Genomic DNA, 15,240 nt, shown 5'->3' on the forward strand with positions numbered 1-15,240 from the left:
ATGCTAGAGCCCTTAGGTATACCAATGAATGCTAAGTAACTTCTGGAATTATTACACTTTACGACAGTCAACCTGAAAATCCTCACGTTTTAAGAGTCAGGTATCCTTTTCAAATGGAATGTGTTCAACATTTTTTTAAAAAAAAATTGGACATAATAATTTAAAAGCTACAGCACAACTTTGGTTTAAAAAAAACTTGTCCACTCAGCAGTGTACAGTACACAATTCTTCAAACGCAAAACAATTTAATTTTGTGTTCCAGCATTTTGGACATTAAGTTCCATAATATAATTTAAGCAACTCTATTTTTGTGCACCTGTTGTATGGAAACACCTCTGTGGCAGGTCCTTTCATTGTGTGATATTCAATTCCAATTTTATCTGTTTTCAAAAGAGCAGAAGTGTCATTTATCTTACAATGAATTAAGTCAAGCAAGGGGAGGATTGTGGGGGAAAAGGTGTTTGATTAAAATATAAATAAAAATCCTAAGTTCTGGAGCCTGTGGCTGAAAGCATTAGGGTTGGATGAAGGGGACTGTCGTCAGTAAGTGGGTTTGTAGGTGTAGCAGAGACCTTGGAGATGGGGAAGAATGATAATTTAAATACCATGATGAGAACTTTGAAATGGTGGGAGATTTGGAACTATTGTTTCAAGGGTGCATGTCAGGGATATTTGTTCATTTTCTTCAAAACAGATTGTTTATGTTTGGGGGGGGGGGGGGGGGGGGGTGGGGGAGAGAATTGACAGATGGATATTAAACCAGACTAATTTGCAGTTACTGTAATACTACTGGCAAAAGCAAATGAGAGTATGTATTAACAGACAGCATGTTACTATTTTTTGCTTATTTTATGATTGGAATTAGCTTTACCTGTTGCTTTGTTCACTTCATGTCAAAAATAAAAGTTTAATTTGTATGTTGCTTCATTAAGTATTGTTCCAGCTAAGTTGGTAAAGATTGGGAAAGTAAATGAGGGAATATGAAATGCATTATAATTCCATTTGGAGGGATATGCATGTTCAATTTAAAACATTTAGCTCATTACTTAGAAACAGTGAAGGCTTAGGCAGACTCAAATTTAAAGTCCTTAGCAGACTGCACTGCTTGTTTTTGTTTTGCTCATTTCATTTTGGCTGTTCATAAGTCAGGGGCCTAAATAGTTCTTCCATATTAACAAAAAAAAATGCACTGAAGATTAGGATGAAGAACTGGAACTCAGTTTTTAGAACCTTACCAGATAGTGGTTGAATGAATTGCAGAGAAGGATGTAGATTGTCAGGTGAAGGGAGTTGGCAGGGATGGGTTACTGAAAAGGCCCGAGTTGAAAGAGCAGAGTTGATGGCTGTAGGATGCAGGAAGCAGCAAGATCATGGAGGAACTTCAATGTGAGGGTGAATATTTTGAATTAGGAGAAACAGAGCCAATGTAGGCAAGCAAAGAGTAGGGGTAAATTAAATTTAGTGAATTAGGAAAAACTAAATTTTATGGAGCATAGAGAGGTCAAAAGAAAATCAAAAAGACTGCACGTGCTGGAAACACAGGTCAGGTAGCATCTATGGAAAGAGGAACAATTAAGGTTTCTGGTCAAAAAAACTGTCAGAACTGGGAAAGTAGTAGTTGATGCAGAGGAGAGTGAATAGGATAGAGGGAATTATCTCCAGTGGGGTGAGATCAGAGTGATCACAAGGTAAGCTAGATATGAAAATCAAATGTTTCCCCTCAACCAAAGTATAAGTATTTGTTGAAGATTACAAGCACTGCTGACAAACATCTGACACTTCTCAGGACCAAACATGGCATGCTAGAAATGGAGTAAACAAGCCTACATGCCTGAGTTTACCTGCCATGCCAAAATATAACAAAAAAAAATTAAGTAAAATCCATGTCAGGGCTTCCTATTGACTCAAGTTGGTCATACATTTACAACATCAACACAAAAGTAATGATGGCTTGCAGGAAATTATGGCAAGTGATATTGATAGGAGAGAGCCCTTGTAGCAGTCCTCTCACCATCTCTGCCCTCCATTTCCCCCAAAGACACCAGAACCGTCCAAAACTTGTCAGAGTAGGTGTGGTTGTTGCCACAGTACATGAATTTAGCATCTTCAGTAGTTTGAATCCTACCAAGCATTTTTAATAATCCTAGCCCCAAGAACTGGTATCAGACAGAACTTTGATGGAAACAGCTACTGGAAGAAGCTGAACAATTGTCTCTTTAGAAGCTACCAGTCACTTACCAAGTTCCATTTTGCATTGGTGATAAGTCTCTGGATTACGTATGGTGGATGCCAAATAGACAACAGAATTTGTTTTCATCTTTCCATCAGGTGTAGCAACAAGAAGTTTCTCCAGTAGAGAAACTAAGCAGAGGACAACCTCAGGATCATAAATTATATCTGTTTATTAAGAGAATAAATTGGAAGGGAACATACACTTTCAACTGCACTCTATTAATATAGAAAAATAGCCTCTTGATTTAACATCCATGCACATACTAATGGAGAAAAGTGTGGATCTCTACATTTCTAATTCAGACAACTCAATGCTTGTTACATTACAGTGTTGTTTATTACCTTTATGCTCACTATTTTTAGCATCATAAATAAGCAAAGTTGGCTTTTAGTTCATGAAAGAATAGCTGAAGTATAGATATTATGGTTCTCTACAAAGATGACCTCAACTCATCTGACTCACTACATAGCACAATCACATACTATGACTTTGTGAAACAATGGTGAAGGTTGCTTTAAATGTGCGCTCAAAGTTCAGCCAATGATCATTTTGAATATTTGGAAAGGAAAAGGCTAATGAAACAATGAAGAATATGTATAGTAGATCATTCCTTACAATGAAACAGTGGGCCACTTTGCTCCACCAAGCAATAAAATAATGGCTGATCCAACCTAACCCCATCCTTACAAAAAGCTTGCATTTGCACATTTCATACTCTCAAGTCATCCCAAACTCTTTACTGCCAACTACAGACTTCTCAAGAGCAGTCACCATTGTAAATAAGTGCAACTGCCACAAAGAAAATATGATAATTTGTGATAAACATTGGCCAAGGCACAGGGATAACTCCTCTTTATGTCCATAATAATGGGACCCAGTTTAATTCTCATCCAAAAGACAGCATTACTTCATTACTACAGGTCAGAAGCTCCAGGCTAGATTGTGTGTTCCAGCCTTTGGAATGAGTGTTGAATCTGACCAAAGAGACGGAGTGCTTCCAAATGAGGCATGGCTGACGCACACCTTTGGTTTACAAAAATCTAACAAACTCAGATTTAATACTGACTTTGCACTAATTGGATTTGCAGAAGGATCCCCAACATTTACCACCCTTTGCAAGTAGATTCCTAACTTCCTCCTGAAAGGCCTGGCACTGATTTTTTTAAAAATATATGGACTATGAGCCTTGGTCCCAGACCTCAACCAACTAGAAGAGATTCTCTCCATCCATCCTTGATTTCCTTAAGTATTTTAACAACTCTTATTTAAGAAAAAAAATCACTAATTCCAGGGAATACAAATTTTAATTTTTGTAAATTCAGTAACTCCACTTGTAACTTAGAATGTGGTGTCCAAGTATTATTCAAGTAAATCCATGTGCTGCTCTTCATTCAAGGCCACCATATCATTCCTCAGGTGTATAGCTAGAACCGTCCACAATACTTAAAGTGTGGTCTCAGGAAGAGCAAGCATGCAATACGATAAGAGTGGCTCTTTCATAGAGCCAGCACAGATACAATAGGTAAAATGTTCTCAATCATGTGACTAAGGTTTTACGTAACTGGCATGGGTCTGAAAGGAACTATATGTCATCCACTTTTTGGCTACTGACAAGGGCCTGTGGAAAACTATATCCCTTCTTTGAACATCATAATACCAAACTTTTCTCGGTAAACTGAAATTAAACAGATTAGAAACAAACTTCTCTAGTCCTCAGGATTGAGGTATTACAAACTATTCCAGATTTGTGTAATTAGTTCACATGAAAGTACTGATTAGATCATTGTGCATTCTGAATAAGACTATCAAGAAAATTACTGACCTGCAAAAATCAACCTACCTGTTGCAATAATAATATCTGATTGAAGCTCTGAAATCTGTTCTTGTGCAATTTCTCCCCAGTCCAAGTGAACAACAGAAACTTTTGGTCTGCGGATTTCTTCAGATCCATTGTTACTCTTGACCTCTACTCCACATTTTTTTGGGTTCCAGATGTCAGAATCTATTTGCAGATTGTTTCTAATAATATTCTTCCTGAGTTGCTTAAGTACATTAGGATGACAGTCACTGAATGTGTACCGTTTCAGGTTGCAAGTCTTGCAAATGGCAATTCCAGCGAGACCAATTCCACTACCCAACTCCAAAATGGTCCTGATACAAAGTTAACAATTAGATGCTTCATAATTGGATCATTAGCAACATGTTGAAGGCTGATAATTATCTAAACAAATGACTGTATTTGTTTCTAACAAGCCTCCAAGCAGTTTCTACTTCATATGTAACCTTGAATGTTATGATACCCAGTTAGGTTTGCAACGATAAGAGGCTTAGCTGAACAATACATTTACAATAAAAATAGAAAATTTGCAATCAATATTGGTGAACCAACATGGGAGTGGTATTATATGAGGAATGACTCATCATTTGGCAAGTTCCTCAAAAAAAAGAGCAAGAGTCTAGGCTGTACTTAGACAACTTCTAATAAAACTTGAAGCAGTTTTAAAAAGGTACAATCATTTAAAAGGGAAAATACAACTTAAACTGATTAAAATTTACCTTAAATAGAAGTCAGTGAGAAGATATTAATTTCCCTTTTCACAGAAATAAAATAGATTCCCATGATAGCTGCCTTTCTATTTCTAATAATTCTGACCTGCAATTAAACACCTCAGGGTTTTCCATCGCCCATTCTGCAAAGTACAGTGCAGCTTCCCATGTGACCAGACCAGTGGTTCCTTCAGAGATTATTGCCACATTTTCAGCCAGTGTAATGTTCTCTCCTGACAACTGAATAATGATTTTGTTTAAAAAAATCTTGAAGACACTGAAGTATTTCTTTCCCACTACTCATTTTTGTGCAATTAAATCACAAGACAATAGAAAATTATTCCATGCATTTTAACCTAATAACAGGGATGTATGCAAGGGGGACAAAAGCCCACCCCCATCCTATTATTCTGATAAGATCATGGCAAGCACACACACAATAACATCATGAATGAGCAAGCAGCATTGACAACAAAAAATCTGGTGTGAGGTACAAAATGATGTTCTCCAGGGATCAGTTCTGGGACCAATGTTATTTTTCACTAATGGAATAGAAAATTAGTAGATGAGAGACAACTGGAGACCAGCCTCAACAATGAGGAATTCATAACAAATTAAAAGACACTAACAAATGGATGGATTTCAATAGAGATAAATGTGGTGCTTTTGATGGTAGGAATAAAAATGCCACACAATCGTCAGAAAATTAGTGTAGATGAAATAAATGACCAAAGTGACCCAGGTGAATGGATACGAAAAGCATTAAAAATTGTAATCCAGATTAATGTCATAATAATTACAAAGTACCAATGCTCTTTTTTAAAAAAAGGAAAAGAACTGAAAAAAATCAGAAAGCATAACTGATAGCTGTACCACACTGTAGTATTGTGCACCATTCTAATCTCCCAATTACAAATAACAGAGGTGATGAAGGTGTAAAAAAATAATACAAGGATGATATCAAGACTTAAATAGACTGGTTCTGGTCTGGAAAGACTGGTACTCCTTTCTACAGGACAGAACTAACCAAGGGATGACCCAATAAAAATTTGAAATTGCAAAAGGGTTGATGTAGGGAAGATATTTCTGCTCCTGCTAGATTCCAAACAAGAAAAAAATATCTTCACCCCAGCGTTACAATGTGGAACTTGGAGTCAATGAACAGAATAACAAGATGCAATATAGTAGAAGCTGGATCAATACATGAAAGCAAAATAAGTGGATATGCAGAAGAGATTAGATGAAATAGATTGGGATATGGCTCTTATGAAACACAAACACAGACATTGACCTGCTGAACCAAAACGCTTGCTGTTTGTGCTGCAAATTCTACGTATATGATAGCAACTAGGCCTAACTGTTCTGCATCACCTCTGAACCTTGGGCAAATTTCATTGCTAAAAGAGAATATTAACATATTCTTAATTATTTTCTAACTAATAAAATATCAAATAACCCTTCATAGCTCGTGATTAATTGCTTTCATGGTCCATCTGATCAAATCTAATCTGAATATATTCCCCCCCCCCCCATAGATGAAAAGGCCTTTATGTTGCACCTTTCTTGACCTCAGAACATCAGAAAGTGCTTTTGCAACCACTGAAGTACTTCCTGAAGTGCAGTCACTGTTGTAAATGTAAAAAAAAATCCAACAATCATTTACACACAGCTAAGTCCCACAAACAGCAAGATGATAATGAATGGATAACCTTTAAGGAAGGTGATATGAATTAAGAGATAAACAACAGAACACCCCACTCCTCTTAAACAGTCTCATGATATCTGGCACATTTATTTTGGAGGGTAAAAGGAACTTCAGTTTAATTTCTTACTCAAAGATGAACATTACATTCACATGCCCAGCTTAGGTTTGTAGACTCTGGTTTCAGGAGTGGGAGTTAAGCCCCAAACTTCTCACTCACAGGGAACAAAGCTACCAACTGATCCATGGCTGATAAATACAAGAAGAATTTCATCCTTGATCACCTGCTGTAAACACACAATGTGATAGTGGCTCCACATCCTCGTCTAGAACTTGGTTTGGGTGGTATAGATTGGAACTCTATCCCTAAAAAGACTGTTGGTATTCTTAGCTGGAGCTTTCAAGACCTTGATTTCTGTTAAGCAAGTATTTCAAGGCATATGGAGGACATGCGATACAGTCTGCTGTAGTACAAATTCTAATTTAGTGGCAGAGCAGATCACGGGCTGAATGGCTTACCCCGGATTCCATTGGTACTAGACTCCCATCAGCTTCAAACACTGAAAGTTGTTGTTGGTCAATTTCAAGGAATCAATATTCACTGAGGATAACTTATTTTTCTTCCTTCCCAGATTATTATAGTTAGTATATACTACAGCAGCAATATTGAAGAGGAAACTCAATTGTATTGCTGCTTGTTACTATTCCCATTCTATAAACAAACAAATCTAAAAACCAATAATTTTAACCTCTAATAAATCATATGTACTGTTTATGCATTATTAACATTATTAACTTGAATGTTTTTTATTCTTGTTAGGTTGCACCAATAATTTTAACCTCTAATAAATCATATGTACTGTTTATGCATTATTAATTTGAATGTTTTTTATTCTTGTTAGGTTTGCTAAAATTGATTTTGTACGAAATAAATGAAAGTTGTATACCAACCAGAAAATAGTTCTTGTAACACATCGGTGAATCTTCCGATCTCAGCACTTCACCCAGTGCATTATACAAATCATCTAGCAGCTCAGCACCTGTTGTTTCATGCTAGATTGAGAAGAGACACTTTAATGGATACAAATTTGCAGAAATAAAACACAAATAGTATCCTACATGTATACCAAGTACACTCATTGGAGTGGCCATGAATCAAATGTAGTATACATTGTACAGTACCTTCACACAAGCTACCAATAGACAGGGTATAAACCAGCATATTAGTCATTTGAAAGAGGATGCTATTTATATTTTATGGTCAGAAGTGATACTCTATTTACAGCGCTCATCACGGGTTTCTAACTGGAAACAATAATGAAGTGTAATCTGTTTAAAGTTTTTATTACTTGTTCAATTATTATTTCCCTGCAATTCTTTAAACTATGGTTTCTGTAGTTCAAAAGAATTTACCTTTTTAATCAGCTCAGATAGAAAAAACCTCCTGTACTTCACCGATGGAGGATATTTTTTGCAAAGAGGATGAAGAACTGTCTAACAAAATAATTAAGAAATGCAGATGAGTTGTAGTTCCTACAAGTTTACTTTATCATTTTTATAACTTGGTTTCCACAGAGGCAAAAAATCAGGCCTGCCTTTGATCTTCTGATTTCCTCAATTAAATAATATCCAATAATTACATTCACAAAAAGTATCAACTTCAATTTGACAAGAGTAAACAGATGCTTGTGTGCAACTATCAGACAGCAGAAGCAAAAGGTTCTCCTTAAGAATATTCACACTGATATGAATAAAATAAATTACTAATCCCTCAACATGCAGATAATTTGTGATCCCTGACTTGCATATATTGCACCATGCAGCATGTCAGTGCCTATCACAATGTGTTTAATTTAGTCATTACACACGTTCAGTTGAGGGCTCAGTGAGTGGATGAACTCTGTCAATTAACCAACTCCTTTGCTTGTTGATTACTTTCCATGTTCCTGCAGAATATAAAAAGGAGCAGCAGTTTCTGTACTGAGTTGGACACAGCTCTCAAATGGAAACACTTTCTAACTGTAACAAACTCATTTTGACTATAAAAAATTAAACTATACAGGAAATCTAAATAATTTTGTACAGTGTTTCGTTGCACTGCTGCACTCAATTTACTTGAAAATATTTTAATGGTTTTTAATATTGCAAAACCTGGAAAACAGTTCAACAAAAAGACATTTTATGCAGCAATTGCAACTTGACAATAACACATTTCAACTCAAACAAACTTGTGATCAGCAGCATTGATAGCAGAAAATGACTGTAACAGACAATGTTCCAGTCAGACAGACAGCTTAACTTTTGGTCAAGTTTTTTTTAAAGTGTGGGCACTGGAAAAGCCAGCAATTACTGCCTATCACTAATTGTCCTTGAGAACTTGATGGTAAACCACCTCTTCGACTGTCATATCACAGAGACACAGCAGGTCCTGGGCATCTTCTAGCCAGGCTCTCCAGTGGTTCACCTAACCTCCAAATCACACAAGGGCTAGAAATGCTTTCTGCTCTATTTCATTCAGGAAGGCAGGTTGTTAAAAGCCCTCATTCTGTCAGACTTCTCCTGAAATTTAATATATATCTGTGAAAATGAAAGTGTACATGGCACTTCAATCTCTGAGTAAAGCAGTTTAAATAGTGCAAAATAATCTTTGGACAAAGATGTGTATTGGTTATTCACAGACCTCCACCCAGTACCTTATAGCTTCATCGGTTCTGTTTGTTCCAATACTAGACAATTGTATGGATTTACACCCATCTGAAAATGAGGATGATACACAAGTTGGCTCACTATTTCCCCATCTCAAATTATACAAGATAATGGAAATCCAGTCCTATTGTATACCTGTTGCAAAATCTGATGCAATAAAGTAGAATTTCTGTTGTTCCTCAATCTGTCTTCAAGCTCCTAAAAAGTATACAAAAAAAAGTCAAGAGTTGATTTTAAAAGAGAAAAATTGATTCAAAATGAGTTCTGTACAGAACTATAAACTTTCAAAGGAGACCAGCAGTGGCCACCAAGTCTGTGCATCCACGACTGGCTCTGATGCACGGTGGGGGACTTTGGAGTTTAGGAGAGCTGAAGTTACTGGAGACTCAGTAGTTAGGAGGGCAGATAGGAGACTAAGAGGCTGTGAGTGAAGTATGTTGCCTCCCTGGTACCAGGGTCAAGAATGTCTTCGAGCGGCTGCAGAACATTCTCAAGGGGGAGGGGGAGCACCCAGAGGTCGTTGTACACATTGGTACTAACAACGTGGGTAGAAAAACAGATGAGGTCCTGAAAAAAGTGAATATAGGGAGTTAGGCAGAAGGTTAAAAAGCAAGACCTCTGGGGTTGTAATCTCTGGATTATTCCACACCATGTGCTAGTGAGGGTGAGGGTAGGGCAAATGCATGGCTAGAAGAGCTGATGCTGGGGTTCAATTTTTTGGACCATTGGGATCTCTTCCGGAGGGCTCGAGTTGTATGGAGAGATTGGATAGGCTGCGGCAACAAACAATCTGCTGGAAGAACTCAGTGGGTCAAGCAGCATCTGTGAGAGGGAAGGAATTATCAATGTTTTGGGTTGAAAACCTGCATCAGGAAACATCGACAATTCCTTTCCTCCCACAGATGCTGCTTGAACCACCAAGTTCCTCCAGCAGATTGTTTGTTGCTCCAGATTCCAGCATCTGTAATCTCTTGTCTCAATTGGATAGGCTGGGACTGTTTCCCCCCCCCCCAGAGTGAAGGAAGCCGAGGGGTGACCTTATTGCCCTTCATAAAATCATGAGGAGCATTGATAAAGTAGATAGTCATGCTCTTTTTCCCAGGGTAGGGGAGTCTAAAACTAGAGAGAGTAGATTTAAGATGAGTAGGGAAAAATTTAAAGGGAACCTGAGGTGCAAGTTTTTCCACACAGAGGGTGGTGGGTATAGAACACTGCAGCACAGGAACAGGCCTTTCAGCCCATGATGTTGTGCTGAACTAATTAAACTAGTAATTAAATGCCTAACTAAACTAATCCCTTCAGCCTAAACAATGTCCATAGCCCTCCATTTTCTGCACATTGATGTGCCTAAGGGCCTCTTAAACAGCTCTATCATATTTGCCTCCACTACCACCCCCAGCAGCACATTCCAGGCATCCACCACTCTCCGTGTAAAAAGAATTGCCTTGCACATCTCCTTTGAACTTACCCTTCTCACCTTAAAACAAATGCCCTCTGGTATTAGACATTTTGACCCTGGGAAAAAGATACCAGCTGTCTATTCTAAGCCCCTCAATCTTATGAACCTCAACCAGATCTCCCCTCAACCTCTGACGCTCCAGAGAAAACAACCCAAGTTTGTCCAATTTATCTATATAGTACATGCCTCTAATCCAGGCAGCATCCTAGTAAACTTCTTCTGCACCCTATCCAAAGCCTCCACATCTCTCCTATAATGGGGCAATCAGAATTGAATGGAATACTCCAAATGCAGCCTAAGTAGAGTTTTATAAAGTTGTAATATAATTTCCTGACTCTCTAACTCAATGCCTCGACTAATAAAAGCATGCCATACACCTTCTTTACCACTCTATCAACCTGTGCAGCCACTTTCAGGGATGCTGCCTGGATTAGAGGCATGTACTATAAAGAGAGGTTGGACAAACTTGGGTTGTTTTCTCTGGAGCGTCGGAGGTTGAGGAGTTCAACGCCAACATCCCCCTGTACATCAACACTGTTAAGTGTCTTGCCATTAACGGTGTACTGGTGCCAGAGGAAGTGGTAGAGATGAGTACAATTACAACGTTGAAAAGACATTTGGACAGGTTCACGGATAGGAAAGGTTTAAAGGGATATGGGCCAAATGCAGACAAATGGGACTAGCTTACAGAAAGACCTTGGTCGGCAGGGACGAGTCGGGCCGAAGGGCCTCTTTCCGTGCAGTATAACGCTCTGACTCTACACCCGGTCGGAGTCACCGCCCCAGCTCAGGGGTGAGGGCTGAACAGGACGCGGCCGCTCAGTGCGGGGCGAATGGCAGAAGCATGCGTTATTACCTACCGCCATGGGGAAGCTGTCCAGCCGGCACATGGCGAAAAACAACCGCTGGAAAGTGAGAAGGAAAGGTCCCTCCTCCTGCTCCCGCCACTCGGGGCCATGATCGTGAACCTCCAGCCGCCACGGACCATTCGACACCATCTTCCACCCTCCAGGCCAGCCGGCGAGTAACCGCGCTTCCGGGTCACCCGCCGAGCAACGGCGGCGGCGCTTCCAGGTCACCCCGCACTGAGGTGAGGCGGGGCGAGGCGGGGCGAGGCGAGGCGGGGCGGGGCGGAGCTGCCGGCGACTCGGACCTCGTTCGACACGTTCAACAGGTCAGGCAACAACCGCGGGTTGGGGGCAAACCGCCAGTGACTGGCTGATCACAGGGACAGCGGTCCACTTGCCCGGGTGCCTGCATTTATCCAACTTCACCAATGCACGGTTTCTCTCACCTTGCATTTTGTGGGATCTTACTGTGTTTATTCCCTAATTTCACGAAATCCCCGTCATCCACAAGGGATTTCCCGCAGATAACAAAACCGCGGGTACCGCTGAGGATTTTCCTTTGTGCCCGCTGCACCCCCAGATAAACATACATGTGCCTTATAATGCGTTAAAAGCATTAATGTACGTTACTGAACACAGTAAAATATTTAATTACCTGAAAGGTAGTGATATTAGCTAACAGCCTATTTCCATCGAAACTTACAGGCAATGAAAGGTTTTGGTGCGCCTGTGTAAACACTATTAGAGCGAGGGTCAGCAAGGAGACACTTCACAAGTGGTCTGGAAACAGAATGGTTCAGTGTGTGCATGTATATAGATATTTTTGTTAGAAATAAGTTCAAGATGGAGCCTGAGGCCAGCTTCGCAAGTAGGCGGCTCTTCAAACAACAAATCAGCAGATAACGAAGACAAAGTACAACAGTGGCTGCAATTCAGAAATACTTAAATGCGTGTAATATACTTAAAGGATGCCCAGAGAGTGAACGGTATTACAGAAGTGCCAGGTATTTGTGGGGCTGGGTTTCTGTGGGAAGAAACCATCTCCTGATGTAAACTGATCATGTGGAATCTGAGATGTCATTATCAGACTCGTAATAATGTTGAGGGTGTGGTGGTGTGTTAACGTTAGGTAGCAAACCTGATGATTGAGATTGTGGATAAATCAGCGATGAGGTCTATTGCATGGAGCAGAGGTTGGTGAGGCTTTTGGAATATGAGATTTGAAGATATATTCATTCAACTTGACTAGGCACATGAGGTCATTAAACCCTTCACAGAACTGTCTTTTATACTTCCTCTCCGCCCCACTTGACTATCTGGAGAACTTCCTAGGGCCCTAAGGGTAAAGATCTTCTCTAATTCTTCAACCAAGGCCTCGGAGCTATGTCTGAAAGCCAGAATGTCCACTCTGCCTGTGATCAGCTTTGGCTTTAAGATAAACTCTATGGAATGATTTCCACCACCAATTACAGCCACTGAGCATCTTTCCTTTAAGAGTTGCAGGCATGATTTTATTCAGCATTAGCTAGCCCAACTGATAATGGCTACTTGTGAAGCATAGCCAGCAAGCATGGATTGAATGGATGCTGTAATCAAGATAATGAGGTGAAGGCACAAATTATCCGTGCGTTCCATATCAGCTCAACCAGATATGTGCAAATTGTGAGACCTGGGGGACATACAGTTATTTCAAGGCACTGGAAAGATATAACCAGCATTGTTTCTGCAAAATCCTCCAAATTCACTGCAAGAATAAAGGAATCAATGTCATTGCCCCCACCCAAGCCAACATCCTCATCATTGAGGCTTTAATAACACTGAGTCAGCTATGTGGGGCAGACCACATCATTCAAATGCTCAGCACCAGACTCCAGAAACAGATATTCTATTCTGAGCTCTATCATTGGAAGAAGATCACCAGGCAAACAGAGGAAAAGATTCAAGGATGGGTTCGAAGCCTCCTTGAAGAAATGCAATATCTTCTCTGATTCTTGGGAACTTCTGGCCCATGGCTACTCAAAGAGGAGAAGGAGCATTCAGAATGGTATTCAGAACTTCAAGGTCATACACCCAGAGCACACAGAGGCCCTAGGTATGTGTGAGAAGGAGCATCTCATAAACTACACATCTGCCCACCCTGTCAGCCATCACTTGCCCCATCCATGGAAGAATTTGCAGTTCTCATATTGGCCTCATTAACCACCTCAAACCCAGAAGACAGGAGTGAAAACAAGTCATCCTCAGTTCCAAGGGACTGCTACAAAAGGGGGAGGATGTAGTAGCAGCTGCTCATTGTACTCCATTTCAAAATCAGCCACTGTGTATAGTTCTCAGTGTTGGATTTACTTTCTCTACATTCTACATGCTACAAAATGTTGAATAAAATTTTACACTGGTTTTCTTTTAAATTATAAAAAGCTTTGAGAGGAAACAACATCAACACTAATGTGAAGAAAAAATACAGGAGATAAAACTTGATTGGAATGTTAGATGGTATCTCTAAAATCAATTGCAATGAAATATGTATCCATAAAAAGAAGTTATAGTGCAAATACATATTCTACATAATTTTAAGAGTTTGTTACTGTTCTTGAGCACACTTTTTATGCTGAGTATTACCCTAAAACATCATTGTGTTGCTCACTGAGTCAACCACTTTGTCTTGCACTTTGTATTCATTTTAGACAAACTAGTTGATTGTGGCTGTCACTGCTCTTCTGGAAGGAAAGAACATTAAATTGTTACCAGGAATTGGCAGATTAAATTATGACATATTGCACAGGCAAATTTCTGTTCCCTCAGAGACAAAAGATTAAACAATGGTATCATTGAGACATTTTAATTAGGTAGAAACCATTGCACTGCAGAGGAAACTCAGAACAGAGAAAATAGAGGTTCAGGGGTTATATCAGAAATTACTTCTTCACACATGAAGTGAAGGAATCTGGAGGCTGGTTCAAGAGAAGAATGCAAAACTGAAGTTGATGAGTATTTGGTAATGAAGGGCATCAAGAACCATGGAATTAAATCTAATAAATAAAAGTTAAGATAGAGGTGAGCCATGCCTGACTGAAAGGCATATGGATTCAAGGAGCTATGTAGCCTATCTAATTCCCTAAATTCATGAGGTGAATTTTTAAACCCTCAGGTCTGGCATTGATACCTTGATTTAAAGTGACTTGTCTTCCTATTTATACTGATATTCTGACCACAGTGGGTGTTGTCCCAGGATGGGTGTTTGGAGCCACTTCAAGCAGGAAGCCATTTTTAAATGCACCCTGAGATCCCACAATGTGCGCAGAAATTTAGAATCCTGACTGTAATTTCAGGGTACAAATGAATGGAATTTGGGATTGCCTCCGTCTTAGGCGCCAACTGTTAGTTTCCTTTATTTTTCAGAATGCAGACTTGGCTGGCAAGACCAGCATTTGTTGCCCATCCCTGAATAGCCTCATGAAGGTGGTGCTGGCCCATCTTCTTGAACTTCTACAGTCTTTCTGATCATGATACTCTAACAGTGTTGTTGGATAGGGATTTTCAGGATTTAGATACAGTGATGATGGATGAATACACTTCCAAGTCAGGATTGTGTGCACTTTGGAATGCTGCACTTGGATGGAAGGCCTGGGTTACTGCCCTGAGGAACTCCTTCAGTGATGTCCTGGGACAGAGATGATTGACTTCTAAAATCCACAACCATCTTCTGATAAAAGATCCTTGCACTGAAAGATTAATTCCATTTCTC

General features: G+C 39.5%; 1 protein-coding gene across 2 annotated transcripts; it reads right to left on the bottom strand.

The window, feature by feature from the left end:
- Nucleotides 1-244: 244 nt before the first annotated feature.
- Nucleotides 245-11,658, bottom strand: eef2kmt (eukaryotic elongation factor 2 lysine methyltransferase). Of its 2 annotated transcripts, XM_052022485.1 has the most exons (8): nt 11,508-11,658; nt 9,324-9,386; nt 7,896-7,976; nt 7,434-7,535; nt 4,887-5,020; nt 4,074-4,384; nt 2,239-2,397; nt 245-380 (listed from the first exon to the last, which is right to left on the bottom strand). In XM_052022485.1, the coding sequence occupies exons 1-8, from the start codon at nt 11,643-11,645 to the stop codon at nt 274-276; spliced, it is 1,095 nt and encodes a 364-aa protein (XP_051878445.1). In that variant the 5' UTR covers nt 11,646-11,658; the 3' UTR covers nt 245-273. The 2 variants fall into 2 exon arrangements, with proteins under 2 accessions (XP_051878445.1, XP_051878446.1); XM_052022486.1 differs by lacking the exon at nt 7,896-7,976.
- Between the last annotated feature and the right edge of the window lie 3,582 nt (nt 11,659-15,240).

This window comes from Pristis pectinata, chromosome 8 (assembly GCF_009764475.1).
Source record: "Pristis pectinata isolate sPriPec2 chromosome 8, sPriPec2.1.pri, whole genome shotgun sequence".
Classification (NCBI taxonomy): domain Eukaryota; kingdom Metazoa; phylum Chordata; class Chondrichthyes; order Rhinopristiformes; family Pristidae; genus Pristis; species Pristis pectinata.

What these genes read in the sequence shown, in the direction of transcription:
- eef2kmt (XM_052022485.1), bottom strand. Translation starts at nt 11,645, where the DNA reads ATGGTGTCGAATGGTCCGTGGCGGCTGGAGGTTCACGATCATGGCCCC. An exon ending in TGGACAGCTTCCCCATGGCG is followed by an intron (nt 9,387 to 11,507) that starts GTAGGTAATAAC and finishes TATACTTTTTAG; the next exon opens with GAGCTTGAAGACAGATTGAG. An exon ending in TGCATCAGATTTTGCAACAG is followed by an intron (nt 7,977 to 9,323) that starts GTATACAATAGG and finishes TTATTTTGTTAG; the next exon opens with ACAGTTCTTCATCCTCTTTG.